The 15,695-nt window shown below is 47.7% G+C and overlaps 1 protein-coding gene across 1 annotated transcript in view; it reads right to left on the bottom strand.

Annotated features, from left to right (window-relative positions):
• Positions 1-785, bottom strand: part of NRAP (nebulin related anchoring protein) — a gene marked incomplete at both ends in the record, with an annotated part of 71,366 nt that extends 70,581 nt beyond the window's left edge. Inside the window, 2 exon segments of the mRNA XM_079713752.1 lie at positions 303-397; positions 714-785. Coding sequence (XP_079569878.1) covers positions 303-397; positions 714-785 — 167 coding nt within the window.
• Positions 786-15,695: the final 14,910 nt, after the last annotated feature.

A 15,695-nucleotide genomic window follows, 5' to 3' on the forward strand; every position in this document is an offset into this window, starting at 1 on the left:
AAAGCTTCATGCATATTCATGGCAATTACACTGTTCTGCACAATATTTAATAATTTGACATGAGGTTGTAGTGGATAGATTTGATCTTTTACTTATAAGAAATCTGAAATTTTCAACTTTCTGTCCATTGCATAAAATCCCATCTTAGGTCTCTGTAATGATTGTATGGAAGTAAAAACTTTTGAGAAGGCATTTCTTGGATTTAACCCTGGAGTGTGTGATTTGAACCTCTGGTTGGCTACTTGTTAAAAAAAAGACAAACACAACTCAAGAGGTGGTGGGAAGAGGCGTCAAACACTTACGCATGACAGTATGGCTTTTTCTGGTGACTCACAAAGTTATTAATCGATAGCATCATCTTGCAAATTTCACAGTGGAAACATGCTTTGTGCCATATCTAGAAATCAAACAGAAAAGATTTAGCAAAATTACCTTTTTTTTTCAGACTCAGGATTCTTAATATATTTCAGGGTAAAAAAAAAAGAGCTTTAGTGATAAAATGGTGATAAAACACACACACACGGCTACGATACATAAATGAATAAAAAAAATTTGAGGCAATACAGGAGATGTAGCTAGAAATGGGTAGAAATGAAGAAAGGTGGGGAAAGCATCTTATTTGGGTGGTTTAAAAAAACCCACATGTCCATATGTGAGAAGATAAATTTCTCATGTTTGTTATGATTCCCAAAGGCCAAGAAAAGTCTACTGACCTGGTCTAGACAGCTGATCTTCTCAGCAGGGTATACTCCATACCCACACCTGGAGCAAGCCTGCACATTCATCTTGAAGTCCGAAGAGAGAAGACAAAGATAGGTAACAAGTAAGAAATCCAAGGAGAAGCCCCAGTCTAGTTGTTCAAGTCTCCAAAATCCCGACCCCTAGTAAATTTCTGTGGGCACCCTGACCGTTCAGAATCCAACTTCCACGTTCCTTTGCTGACCTTCTAGTTTGAAGTCAGCAGCTGGATGGTTTTTAAAGCTGCCACTTACTCAAAGGGCTATTTTGGCAACTCGCTCAGCACGCATGCGTCTGGGAAATAAGGTGGAGGTATTCCTAGCTGACATGCTTCTCTAAATAGAAAAGTGAACTCACAACAGCATCACGTTTATGTGGATGACCAAATCCTTGTGTATGATCAGGCAGCATGTAGTAGTTTAACACTAACTGTGATCATAACCCAAGAAAAGAACTCAAAGGCATACACCACACCCTCATCCAACGACCAAATGAGAAAGCTTGTTCTGTGAGGCCTGTGAGTAAAGCAGAAAGTCCAGCTCCCCCCGCAAAAGAAAATAAAACAGGATTGATTCACTCCACAGGAGGGTAAATACTATATTTGAAATTTAGCCTTGTCTATGAAAAATGTTTAATATTACTCAGCCATAAAAAAGAAATAATGCTATTTGCAGCAACATGGATGGACCTAGAGATGATCATACTAAGTGAAATAAGACAAAGAAAAAGATAAATACCATATGATATCACTTATATGTGGAATCTAAAATACAACACAAATGAACATATCTATGAAACAAAAAAAGACTCAGACATAGAGAACAGACTTGTGGTTGCCAAGGGGAAGGGGGGTAGGAGTGGAAAAGACTGGAAGTTGGGGATTAGCAGAGGCAAACTATTATATACAGGGTGGATAAACAAGGCCCTACTGTATAGCACAGGGAACTATATTCAATATCCTGGACAAACCATAAAGGAAAAGAATAGGAAAAATATATATGTATATATATGTGTAACTGAGTCACTTTGTTGTACAGCAGAAATTAACATAACATTGTAAATCAACTATAATTCAATAAAACTTAAAAAAATAAACAAAGATATTTATAAGAGTAGGACGGCAAACTTATTAAGATATCAATTCGTGTGTAGCTTCTGCAAGAATGCAAAACTAAGAACAGATGAGAACTCTTTGAGTGCCGGCTTCTGTATGTTATCCTGGACCGTTCCAAGAAGTCCTTGTCTTCCAGGTCTTGCTCAGTCCCTTGACTCCCAGGCTTGAAAGGGAGCAGCTTGAAGACAAGCTCTCTTCTTGGCTTTGTGAAGCCCCTCATTGCCTTCAGGGGTCTACCTAAATGTCACTTAAAACAGACCCTCCAGAAACAGCTTACAAAAGATGGCACCACACCTGTCCCCACCCCTCAGCTCACTGCCTTCTATGACCCTCTCCCTGCTTTATGCTCTTCACAGCGGTTACCACCACCTGACCCCTTAAATCTTACTATATCTACTTTTAAAAATTATCCGTCTCCTCCATCAAAATATGAGTCCCATCAAAATCGGAGCCTTGGTCCTTGTTGTCCTTTCTGTATCCCCAGTGCCTAGAACAAGGTCTGATATGGAAAAGGTGCTCAACAAGTATTTATCAAATCAAAGAAATAAACTTAATACTCACACCAAAATACCTACAGGGGACAGAGGTGAAGCCATAGGTCACATGTCCCATCTGAACCACTCCACGCCAGCAATTTGTCATGAGGCAATCAGTACCTGGCACTGCCAAATATTATGATTTTTCCAGAAAAGCCAGATATCTGCACCTGCACTTGAAATTCTCTCTTTTGTAAAACTCTGGGAATAAAACAATAAAACAGAAACATGGGCAGTACTTAGACGGCAGGCTACCAATTAGTGATCTGTGGCCTAAAGAAAAGGCTCTGAGGAAAGAAACTCTGCTGGAGGGACGCCAGGTAGGGCAGAGAGAAATCAATAGTGCTTTTGTGTTGTGTTGGGAGAACCAGGGGGAGGGGGCCACAGAGTGAAGAAAAGCAGCGTTGCCATGACACTAAGGAGAAGATGCAGTGTGAATTTTCCCACAGATGGAGCGTGGGCACAGTGCTGCCTTCTCAGCATGGGAAGGAGGCTCTACGTAGGGGCTCTAGACCCAGGAAGACTCCCAGGCTGAAATGTGATACAAGGCAGCCTGAACAAAGGGGAACAGCAAAGGCAAAGAACTAAGACCTATAGGTTCCCCAAACGTATTGCTCTGTGTGGGATTTCTCCAGTCTTACCCGGACCTGGGCTGGAAGCCCCAGGAATCACAGAGAAAGAACTCTGCCCCCATCCAGAGGGATGAGGAATCGCAGCCAGATTTCCTTTAAAGAAAAAAACTACTTAACACTTACTAAGGTTGTGATTGCATCGCTGCTACAATTTCTCGGTCACCCTTGTGAAAACAAGGATGACCCAAATGAAAGATGTTAAATTTGACTCCTACCATCACTTCTGCTTTTAAAAGGCACTTATTATGTATCAGAAATAGTGAGGAAAAACAACCCCGTAGAACTGGAAATGGGACAGTTTAAGGACCTAAAATGAACCCTTGTTGCTGGCAAGAGACACAGAGCCCTCATCTGCTTGATAGACCTTGTGGATGGTCTTCCCTGTGTCCAGTTGACCCCTCTCACATCCAGTACAGCCCCTCCCCCTTGTCACAGTGATTACATGAGGTCCTCCAAGCCTTAGCCAGTGGGCACACATGCTCTTCTGGCCCCCCGCATCAGTTCAGACAATGTGTGTTAGCCTGGGTTCCCCAAAAAACAGAACCTGGGGCAAAGGCTTATGTGCGAGGACTTCATTCAGAAGTACGGTCCCAGGGAGCAGAAGTAAGAAGGCAGGAAATGGAGCGGGGAGAGTCCACACGAGGGTCCTTTCCCAAAGAAGCCACTGGACACTGGATCTCTTGGTCTCTACCTTCCAAGACGCCACACAAACAACTGCTACCCAGGAACGTCTGCTAGAGGAAGGAAGCGGGAAGGAAGTATCTGTTGGCCCCTGGCTCCCGTTGGTGAACGTTTGGCCCCACTGGGTTTTAACTCCCTTACACATCCATGCTGTGTATGCACCCAGGGAGTCCCACAGCATCTTATGCCTCAATAGCAACAGGGGAAAAAAGCAAGAGCAGCAGCAGGTCAAAACTGTTGGTTATGCTCCTGTGAAGATGGCCAGGGCCCATACAGAGCTAGCTGTCACTGCCCAGGCTGGACTGGCATAAATGGGCAAAGGTCAAGACAGGTGAGGCTAAGTGGATGGAAAGTGGCTCCTGAGAGGTGTCTGATACACTGTCCAATCAGCAGAGAGCCCAGGACTCGGGCTTGGTGATGGTGAGCCAGAGTCAGACCCTGTAGAGGCTTGTTAATCCTTGATCTGGATGCTTTTGCCAACAGTGTCCCATATTGCTTTGGCTAATTTTTTTGTTTTAAGTCTTGACTCATAGGGAGATTGTGATCAATGAAAAACCCCACATTCTGTTTCACATTAATGACTATCATTCAGTATACAGGCGATCGATTTCCTTTTGGAACTTAAATGTAGCACTCATTTCTCTCTTTTAAACTGCATCCTGTTGATGGCGGCCCCATTGCTTCAGCTGGTCAAGATCTTTTTGTACCTTGGTTCTGTCATCGAGCATATGAGGTAATTCTTCCCAGCTGTGAATCATTTCCAGTGCCCTCCAGGGCCATGGATGCCACATGATTTTGAAATTACAGAGAGATGACAAATGTGAAGTACCAAGAAAGCTACCAAAGCCTTCACTCTGTCATCATCACTCTGGTTAGACTGGGCTTGTTCCTCCCGTGCTGGGGGGGGTGTGCCTCCCTTAGTTTAGGTTCTCCCAAAAGTGGAGCTTGAGATGAGCACTTGGCTGCAGGTACTTCTTTGGGCGGTGATCCCGCAAGGCAGGAGTGAGGGTTTGAGGTGAGTGAGCCAGAGAAAGAAGAGTCAATAAAGGGCAGGTCCTGATCTAATTACCACTGTGGGCAACTAGGGCTCAATCTTGCTAGGGACCCTCTGAGGAATCGTGTAGAATGTGCCCCTAAACCGTCCCACTGAAGGACAGGAGGCTGGGACACTCATCCACCCAATTCTCACCTCCCATCGGCTGCAAGTACTCTCAGGGGCAATAACCCCCTACACCTCTGGGGTACACCCTCAGCACAAGCTGAACAGACTTCTACGGCTTTGGAGGAAGCCCAGAAGGCAGAGAAGCAGAGGGGTGCTGCTGCAGGAACTTAAGGAGGTCCTGGTGCCACGCAGGGAGCTATTGGTGAGCCGAGGGGATGTGGCATAGGGTACCCCAAGGGTCAATCACTCAAGGAAACTGATCGTGCTAAGGGTAGAGGAAAGTGTTTGTATGAGGTACACCATGAAGTCCCACTGTCCTCCCTTCCAGCTGAGGGTGTCAATTCTGTCCCATCCTTCCTCTCCTCTGCACCGTGCAAGATGTGACCAGTACTTGGGGTGGAAAATTAACGAAGCAAGGGCTTGTCTCTAGCTGTCATGCTTTCCCAGGTCAGAATTCCCACCCCACTCCCACCCCCATCCCTTTATGCCTGGGGGAATTTGTTGGGGGTGACCACATGGGTTTAGACGGGGCAGAAAAAAGTTCCATGGGCACCCGTTGACGACTTCAGAGTCATATTCCTCCATGCAGTCATGAGGTCTGTGCACTAGATGGTGGTGACCATAATTAGGCAAGTATCTTTCCTCACCTTGGGGAAGCCTGAACTTCTGCTGTGGTTGCCTTTCCCTGGACCAGAGGACCACAACACACACCGTGGGTGGGGTGGAGCTTTCCCTCTGAATCAAGAAATGGATATTCCCAACTGCTGAAGGCCACAGAATCAGAAAGGAGGCAGCCCTTGGATTCAGGTTATGTAAGTCTAGCTTTCTGGGTCCAGTCAGGAGAGAGAAACCACCCAGTAATCTGAACAGGGAAAGGTTGATACATCAAATGATTATAACAGGGGATTGTAATATCAAGGGTAAGAAGTAGGGCTTCCCTGGTGGCGCAGTGGTTGAGAATCTGCCTGCTAATGCAGGGGACACAGGTTCAAGCCCTGGTCTGGGAGGATCCCACATGCCGCGGAGCAACTAGGCCCGTGAGCCACAACTACTGAGCCTGCGCGTCTGGAGCCTGTGCTCCGCAACAAGAGAGGCCGTGATAGTGAAAGGCCCGCGCACCGCGATGAAGAGTGGCCCCCGCTTGCCACAACTAGAGAAAGCCCTTGCACAGAAACGAAGACCCAACACAGCAAAAATAAATTAATTAATTAATAAACTCCTACCCCCAACATCTTCTTTTAAAAAAAAAAAAAAAGAGAGTAAGAAGTAAAGAGAACTTAAAAAAATACAGCTATTACAGATATAGCACACTTGCAGATAACATATATATTAGTTTGCTACGGCTGCCATACAAAGTGCCACAGACTGGGTGGCTTAAACAACAGAAATTTACCTTCTCACAGTTCTGGAGGCTGGAAGTCTGAAATCAAAGTGTCAGCATGGTTGATTTCTTCTAAGGCCTCTCTCCTTGGCTTGTAGATGGTCGTCCGCCTTCACTCTATGTGTATCTGTGTCCTAATTTCTTCTTATAAGGATATCAGTCATATTCAATTAGGGTCTACCCTAATGATCTCACTTTACCTCTTTAAAAACTCTATCTCTAAATAAAGTCACATTCCTTGGTACTGGTGGTTAGGATTTCTACATACGAATTTGGAGGCAGGAGACACAATCCACTCCATAACAACATAACATGACATAACTTGTCACTGCCCTTAGAGGGCCTAAAGAAGAGACTCCCCACCGTCTCCCTACCCCAGGGCTGTGACCCAAACCTTACTGGAGAGAGCACGTTCATGGCTTACTAGATGCAGGGAAGTTATTATGGGGCTGTGCCAGTGAAACTTGCTAGAACTCTGTCCTCTAGAACTTTCTGGAAATCTACCCTCTAGGTGCCAGAGAGAGCTGCTCATGGGGAGTTGTCTCAATGGAGGCACCCTGCTACAAAACCACCTGAAGGGGGTGCCAGGGAAGTTGTTAGCTGCTGGGTGCTGCTGGCCAGCAGGCACAGCTGGGCGCTGGGGAAGCCAGGTGTGGTATAAGACCTTGAGAAGCCACCCCTTCTGCATGAGCCCGATTCCTCAAAAGCATGGCAGACACACCAGAACCAGGGAGCAAAAGCTTTACAACCTGCAATCTTTCTCCAGCGCCCTCTACTGGCAAAGCTGAACATGGGGCCACATGCAAAGGGCCCACTTCCATTTTCACAGAACAGACCAGGGAGCTTAGAGGCGGTGGTTAATAGGTATAGCATCAATTCCTCCTTCCAGGGAATTCTGCCTGGACCCTGAGCTTCCCACTCAGCCCTTTCCCCCTTTGCAGAAGTCTGCTGGTGCCTCAGACAGAGTCTGGGTTTGGGCCTGCGAGTCCTAAGAGTGGCATTTCTGTTATTCAAGGGATTATCCTTCAGTGGAGTCCTGTACGAAGCCATAGCCTGGCCTGAGCTGTCCTGTGAACAGTTGGAGAAGCAATCACTGGTGGCACCCCTTGGGGGTGCAGTGCCCGCAGGGCGAGGGTGGGACTGCAGAGCTTGGCAAGATTAGCAGCAGCAGCCTGGTGACCAGAGCAGAGGGCTGGAGGCAAGGTCCAGAGGGATCAGCCCAGGAGCACCCATGAGGCCAGCCCTTGGGAAACCAGCTCAATATGGAGTTGGGGATTTTTCTGGGGTGAAGAGGAAGACTCATGCTCTACTCATGTGAGTTTGGAAAGGAAGCAGAAAACAATGATATGGGCCAAGGCTGGAGAAACACAGGAAATACAATTAGAAGAGAATATCATTTGGGTCTAAAGGGTCAGTACAATTAATATAGAGGGAAAGTTCAAAATTGTTTCTTCCCTTTCACATATCTACGATTTTATTTGTTGGTACAGTGATAATCCAGACTCGGAGAAATACATTTGGAGTTCCCATGCCAGTCTACACTATAGAACTGAAAAAAGAAAGTTTCCCTTCAAACTGTCTTTCTACCTGAGCCAGCAATGAATTCCTGTGTGCAACACATTTTAACAATTGCATGATATAATTTATGGTAGAACCTTCTTGTGGATGAAAAATTCATTATTTTTCTAGGCAACCTGATCCTGGTTCTGCCACTAGAAAGCTTGTGATGTTGGCAACCTCTCTGAGCCTCAGATTCTTTATCTATAATATGAGCAGAGGGATTGGTTGTTAAGGCTCCTCCACATCTAACACTGTTTCATCATATTTCAGGAATAACTTGCAAAAACAATTTTATAAATCAGATAAAGAGTAATTTATTTGCCTTATTAATAGGATTTTTCATTTCTCCCGTGATTCACAATTGAATTCCTTCAAAAAGTAAATTATCTTTGTGTCTAAAATAATTTAGTTTGCCTGATATTTTGCAAATATGGGTATTTTTTAAGTGTAAATTTATTATTTTTAAAATTTATTTATTTATCTACCGCTGCATTGAGTCTTTGTTGTGGTGCGCGGGCATCTCATTGCAGTGGCTTCTCTTGTTGCAGAGCACGGGCTCTAGGCACACGGGCTTCAGTAGGGCTTAGTTGCTCCATGGCATGTGGGATCTTCCTGGACCAGGGCTCGAACCCCTGTCCCCTGCATTGGCAGGCAGATTCTTAACCACTGCACTACCAGGGAAGTCCCGCAAATATGGGTATTAAAGATAGTGCAGCCTGTCTTAGTCTGTTTTGGCTGCTATGACAAAATACCACAGACTGAGTAGCTTATAAACAACAGAAATCTATTCTTCACAGTTCTGGAGGCTAGAAGGCTAAGATCAGGGTGCCAGCATGCCTGGGTTCTAGTCAAAGCCCTCTTTGGGTTGCAGTCTGCAATTTCTCTCTGTGGTGGAAAAGGCCAGGGAGCTGTCTTGCCTCCTTCACAAAGGCACTAATCCCATTCACCAGGGCTCCACCCTCAAGATTTAAGCACCTCCCAAAGGCCTTACCTCCTAATGCCCTCACTTTAGGGATTAAGTTTCAACATATGAATTGGGAGGTGGGAATGGCACAAAAGGTCAGCCTATAGGGCAGCCATAGTGGAAATAGTGTAACTGCCTGTTTAAAATATTCAGGAATTCAGTATTCTGGCAGAAGTTAATAAATTATAATTACTCCCTTACCCTTGCCTGGGACCAGTCTTTCCTAAACCAAGAAAGTGTCCTTACCTGGTGAGATTTTACAGACAATATTGAAGTCTCAGTCCCAGAGAAGAGCAAATAAAAGACAAGATGTGGTTCTTGCCTGATGTCACACCACGAAGGTTCACTCCTTTCACTCAAGGCGTTGAGAGTTTCACAGCCAACATCTCTGGTGTGAATAAAACTGTAATTTCTCCTCAGCTATTTACACCTCAGTGCGACTGTGTTCATTAGCTGGTCCCCTGAGGAGTCTCAGAGAGCAAGGCCTTGGAGGCCTCAGTTGGAGGCCGAAGGTTGAAAAAGGGCAAATGTGGGAGGGTGCGTGGGTGTTGCGGGTGTGGGAGAGGCCGGGGTGAAGTGGTGTTGGGGGGACTACACTGACTCTCCCATATTAGACCAAGTCACGGCCACGTACCCAGTGGCTGACACATGGGGGCGCTCAATAAATAGTCCATGAATGATTCTGGCGCTACATCCAGGCCAGCAGGCGGTGTTAGGCACTGGGGACGCGCTCTGCAGAAAACGGAGTTAGCGTCCTGCTGCCCAAGGGTGAGAAAGGCGCGCCAGGGACTGGAAGCAAGTTCTGGGAGGCAGGAGAACACGGCGGCTCCCAGCGCGGGCCCCTGGGCGACGGTAGCTCTTGCAGATGTGGGCGCCCAGTCCCCCGAGGGGCGCAACCCGCGCATACTGGGGTCAGGGTCTGGCGGGGGAGGCGCCTTCGGGCCTTGGGAACTGGATCCCGGAGCTGGTGTGGAGGCCGAAGTCCAGGTGTAGACGAGGGCAGGAGCGGGGGGCTCCGACGAGCGCCCCATCGTCCAGAGCCGCGAAGTCGGCAGGGCGCGCTCTTCAGTTCGCCTGGATGGGGAGGCCGCGTGCGGCGGGTTTGCGGAGCGCGCTCTCCGGGTCACTCGGAGAGCGGTCTTAGAGCTCTGCAAACTTTGCCCAGCACGCTCTCCGGTGCCTGCGGCCAGCTTTGCCGAGGGCGCCCTGCGGCGATGGCGCGCGCGACGGTTGGCCGGCTGGGCTGGGCGCGCTCTCCCCGAAGGGGCGCGCGGTGGCCTGGTGGTCCTGCGCGCGGCCGACTTTGCGGAGCGCGGGGTCGCGAGCCGGAGGCGGCTTCCGCAGCCCCGCCTGCCCGGTCCGTTTCCAGCCCCGGGCGACTCCTCCCCTCGCCGCACAGGGGCTTTTACTTTCGCTTTCCTTCGAGCGGCCGCAGACTCTCTCCGCGGAGGGACGGAGACGGCCGCCAGCTCTGGCCTCCCGATCGTCGGGGGAACGGTAACTTTGACCCCCGCCTCCGCCGCCGCCTTCCTGCCCTGCCTTCCCCCGCCTCCTTCCTCCCTTCCCACCGAGCACGGTCGGTGGGGGCCCGGTCCCTTCGGGCTAAGCGGCCCCGACGGCCGGCGCTCAACTTCGGGGGAAAAGGCTCTCCGCCACCCCCAGCATCGCCTGCTTTGCTCAGCTTGTCCTCCTTTCCCTTCTGGTCCCCGGGCTTGGGACACCCGGTACCATTCGGGATTTGGAAAAGAAGGAGGGGTGGATTTAGGAGGGCGGGAGGGGTTCCTTCTCTCGCCTGGCTAACTGCGGGGGCTCCCGTGTTGACAGCCCAGGGTTCCGGTCCCAGCGTCCTTGCCCGTCAGCTGTGGGGCCTTGGCCCTCTCTGTGCTTGTCTGTGAAATGGGGATAGTGGTGGGCCCGGGCTGACGGTTGCTGCGACGGTGGAATGAGATGATTGTGGTGCATAGCAGTGCATCTGTCAGGGCTTAGCAGGCTACACGTAAGCCGCTGTCATCTTTGTTCAGGTACCCTTGTGCACGGCTCTTGAAGATTCCTTCAGGAAGCGGAAGCAGGCAGGACTCAGGCTGCAGCCGTTCACCGTTGTATTCAACTTCGCTTTTTGGGGGGCAGTAAAATTATATGTGGGTGATTCTGAGTCATTCCCAGCCTTTTCCCTTGAACTCCTGGGCTGGCCAAGGACGTGGCCCTAACCTTAGTTTACTTACAGGCTATTTCCTCCTTTAGGGTCTATGGCCTGACCTTCATCCCAGGTAGCCAGTCACCACCTAGGTTCATAATCCGCTTCTGCTTCCTCTTAGCTCTGTGGCTTTGGGCAGGTTACTTAACCTCTCTGAGAAAACTGAAGTTTCTTCTGCAATACAGCCTCCTAGCAGTGCTGTGAGCATCAGGTGACAGTGGAGTACTTCAGTGCCCAGCAGAGCCCCCTCCCCCTCCAGGTGCTGGAGGTGAGCAGTGGAGGTCCCCTGGGCTGCTTCTCTTTGAGCCTTTTAGGAAGATTGTCTTCACTGGGGCAAGAGTGAGGCACAAGCTGTATTATGTCACTTTTCAGGGGAAGCAGCTGCAGTGAAATTCAGACAGTAGCTGGGAACTGATTTCCTACCGGATCTGTACCAGTCGCCTATTAAGCATGTATAGAAATAATCACTAGAGGAACTTTTTTTTCAGTATCCACAAAAGCTGTTTAAAATATTAATGTGGGGCTTCCCTGGTGGCGCAGCGGTTGAGAGTCCGCCTGCCGATGCAGGGGACACGGGTTCGTGCCGCGGTCCGGGAAGATCCCACATGCCGCGGAGCGGCTGGGCCCGTGAGCCATGGCCGCTGAGCCTGCGCGTCCGGAGCCTGTGCTCCGCAACGGGAGAGGCCGCAACAGTGAGAGGCCCGCGTACCGCAAAAAAAAAAAAAAATTAATGTGATTTTAAAATACCAGCGAGGGTTGACAGTTGAATATTGTCCTAGTCTTGAGTTCTGTGGACAGTGGTGATAACAGGGAATACTTATTGAACATTTAGACACCATGCTTAGCATTTTACATGCATTGTTCCATTCATCCTCATAGCCATGTGTGACTTAGGCATCACCACTTTCCCATTTTACAGATGAGGAAACTCGGGCTTGGAGAGGTTGAGTACTTTGTTCAAGGTCCCATGGCTAATAGGTGGAGGCACTGATTTAAACCCCTGGTCTGTGGTTCACCATAACTGGGTTCTCAGCCACCCTCCTAGGTCCCTTTGGTTCTGTGGTCTGTCCCATATCAACAATTTATTTGGGGCCCTGAAGGATTAAAAATTTTTAAGTACATTTCACTTGTGACATTTATAAAGAAATTTTGAGTGCCTGCCATGTACCTGGCACTTTTCTATAACTGGAATTATAAAAGAATGATTAAGATAATCTACAAATAAGAGTCCTAGTGCATAATAGTAAGAGTAATAATAATAATTAGCAGAGTGCTTACAGAGAGTGCCTGACACTGTTAATGCTTCACGTGTATTATATATTCATTTATTTAAAGAGAAGATAGATGTTTTTAGCAATTGAAACAATTGAATAAGCAATATTCCCTTGAATGGCTGACTGCTCTTTGCAGCCTGAGCGTTACAGAGGGGACGAATGCAAGAAAATAACGCCAGGCATGCCCTCTCCAAGTATAGCAGACTGAGATAGGCCTGGATTGTCTTGGGCTGTGAAGATAAGCAGAAATAAAAGGTCAACACCAAGTCTTGGCTTGACTGATATGATGTGACCAAGATCAGGTTCCCCACTCAGTTACCACTCTCGTTCTGGGTGAACTTAATTTCACCCAGAAATTAAGCCCAGTCTCATAGGAATAAGAAAGTCTGAATGTTTAGCCTTACAGATTTAAGAGTAAAGCCCTAGCACTGCCTCGTTTTAGACGCACACTCTGGCAACTTGTTAGAAGGGACTCTTGCTGCCCTCCTAGACGGTAAACAGCACCAACCCAGAAGAATGCTATAGGTTTCACACAGAAGACCCTTCTGGCCTAGTGTTTGCAGAGAAAGTTCTGGAGATCCTCCCACCACTGAGCCATAGAAATCAGCCTGTCGCTAAGTCCAAAGCTCCCTCCAAAAATCTGGGAGGGATGCAGGATTCAAACTGAGCCCCTCCGTCAATGGAGCATGTCAGGTGTTTAATGGGTGTGCAGTTCCCTGTGCCTCCCTCACTTCCACTCTCTCTCCTTCCCCTTCTTAGACCTCAGGTCAAACATTTCCTCCCCTGAGAACCCTCCCTAATTCCTCTGGGGCTAGGTCAGGTCCCCTATTGTGGCCACAAGTTGTTCATCCTCATGGCACTGATCACGGTTGTCTGTCAACATTTGTGCTGTTTATCAGTGCCTGTCTCTCAACAAGGCAGGACCAGGTCAGGTGTATCCCCAGCTCCTAGCACAGACCTGGTGCCTTGGACTTCCAGGAATTTATATCTATATATAATGGTCACATTGTTATATCATCATACTTCCTAGATTCAGTCTTTAAGATTAGCCTTAGCAAAAGACTCAAGGCTTCAACACCACATGTCGAATTTAGTGTCTTTTTCTGGTGGATTTTGTATAACATTAACTTGTTAATTTTGAAAACACGTCTGTGCTTTGCTAATAACAATCCACATTGAAAAGTAACTAAGTCTGTATAAAGGAAATGAAATAAAAATGACTGAGTGTTTTCTGCATGCCTGGACTTACGCTCCTCTCCTCTGGGGGTGGCTTATCTCTGTTTTCAAGAAACATTTTGGGTCCTAATCAGAAAAATCTTACTGCCTCACAACTGGAAACAGGTTGGTGGCTATGATGGGGGCTTCACGATGTGTTGAGGAACAAGATAGCCATCGGACTTCTCATTGTCTTTGTAAAGATCCGACTACAGGATTCGCCCTTCCTCTCACTTCTCTCCTCACTGCCCAGCTCACCCCTAAATAAGCTGCAAGGTGACATGATAATGCCTCTCGGAGCTCAAGGACACAAGGTTGGCGTTTTGCCATCTTGGATACCTCCCCCCAGTTGGATTCCTTCTGCCCACTTCGAAAAGTCATTGCTTGTGCTCTGGGGCACGGGTGTTCTGTGAGATAGATGCCATCTTGTTTTCCAGCGGTGTGAAAACATCCCTGGGTGAGCCTGACAGGAACACAGACCTGCAGCTGCCAACCTGGCCCACTGTGCAATTGCTCAGAGATTGAGATCGGCAGGAATTAGAGTCTGGAGAGGTTTCCCTTTGTTACTGAAGGCCAATCCCTTTACGGGAAAGGACACAGGACTTGGTTTAGGAGAAATGACTCAAGGCTCTGCTTCTGACCAGCTGTGTCACTTAACTAATTATTTTCCCTCAGGGCATTTGTTTCTTCCAGCTTCCACTCAATATTTATCTAGCAAATACTTTTTTTAAAATAAATTTATTTTTTTTATTTTTACTTTTGGCTGTGTTGGGTCTTCGTTGCTGCGCACGGGCTTTTCTCTAGTTGCGGTGAGCGGGGGCTGCTCTTCCTTGCGGTACGCGGGCTCGTCATTGCGGTGGCTTCTCTTGCTGCAGAGCACAGGCTCTAGGCGCGCGGGCTCAGTAGTTGTGGCTCACGGGCTCTAGAGCGCAGGCTTAGTAGTTGTGGCTTGCGGGCTCTAGAGCGCAGGCTCAGTAGTTGTGGTGCACGGGCATAGTTGCTCCATGGCATGTGGGATCTTCCCGGACCAGGGCTCGAACCCCTGTCCCCTGCATTGGCAAGCAGATTCTTAACCACTGCGCCACCAGGGAAGCCGGATCTAGCAAATACTTTTTGTGTGCCAGAGGCCTATGCCATGATGAACTTGCATTGTCGTGTTTGAACCAAGCAATAAGTAGAGTGCAAGTAAACAAGATAAATAGAAGGGATGTAGAGGGACTGGGGGAAGGGAGGGAGTTGGTGAGGTAGATGTAATCCAGGAGAACCTCCTGCAAAGGTGCCATTAAACTGAATTCTGAAGATTGAGAACTAGCCAGCTGGGCAAAGATGGCCTGTCCAGCAAACATTTGGGCGGTGACTACCAGAAAGGGAGAACCAGAAGCCCTGATGGACCCTGAAATGAGCACAGTGGGCCCAAGGATGCTGGGAGGCTGGGAGGCTGAATGGTGTGGTGGTGAGTGGGTTCTGAGTGCTTGTTTGCCGGCTTCTGATCCAAGTCTAGTTTACTAGTTACTTAGCCTGGGACTAGTTACTAACCTTTTCTAACTGCAGCTTTCTCATCTGTCAAAAGGCAGTGATCATAGGGCTGAACTAACAGCATTTGGGAGAGTGTTAAATAAGATAATGCTTATGAAACAATTAGCACAGCAAATAATAAGTGTGAGTTTCTATTCTTATTATTGCTATTTTTACTACTTAAAGTAAGGGAAGTAGAAGGTGAGTAGGGGATCCTACTGGCTGGCAGTTATCCTAGATCAGGGGTTGGCAAACGTTTCTTGTAAAAGGCCAGGTAGTAAATATTTGGGGCTTTTTAGGCCACATGATCTCTGTCACAATTACTCAACCCTGGTTGTGGTGGGAAAGTAGCCACAGACAACATGTAAATGAATGGGCGTGGCTATGTTCCAACTTTATTTACAAAAACAGGTGGTGAGTACTTAGAGTGACATTTTTAGCACTGAACACCTGTATGTAGGAAAGAAGTAAGATCACAAATCAGTAAATTCAGCTTCAACCTTATAAAATTAGAAAAAGGAAGAACAAATAAAACTCAAAGAAAAACCAAACAAATAAAAAAACAGGTGGTGGGCCATAGTTTGTCATCGACTCCAGTACTAGATAATGAAGACCCTTAAGATCCGAGGAGTTCAGTTTAAGATTTGAACTTTTAGACTGTAGGGATCTCGTGAAGATTCTTGAGCAGGAAATTAATTTGATGGAAATCTACTCCGGTAGAACCATGTA

Source organism: Hyperoodon ampullatus (assembly GCF_949752795.1).
Source record: "Hyperoodon ampullatus genome assembly, chromosome: 1".
NCBI classification, from domain to species: domain Eukaryota; kingdom Metazoa; phylum Chordata; class Mammalia; order Artiodactyla; family Ziphiidae; genus Hyperoodon; species Hyperoodon ampullatus.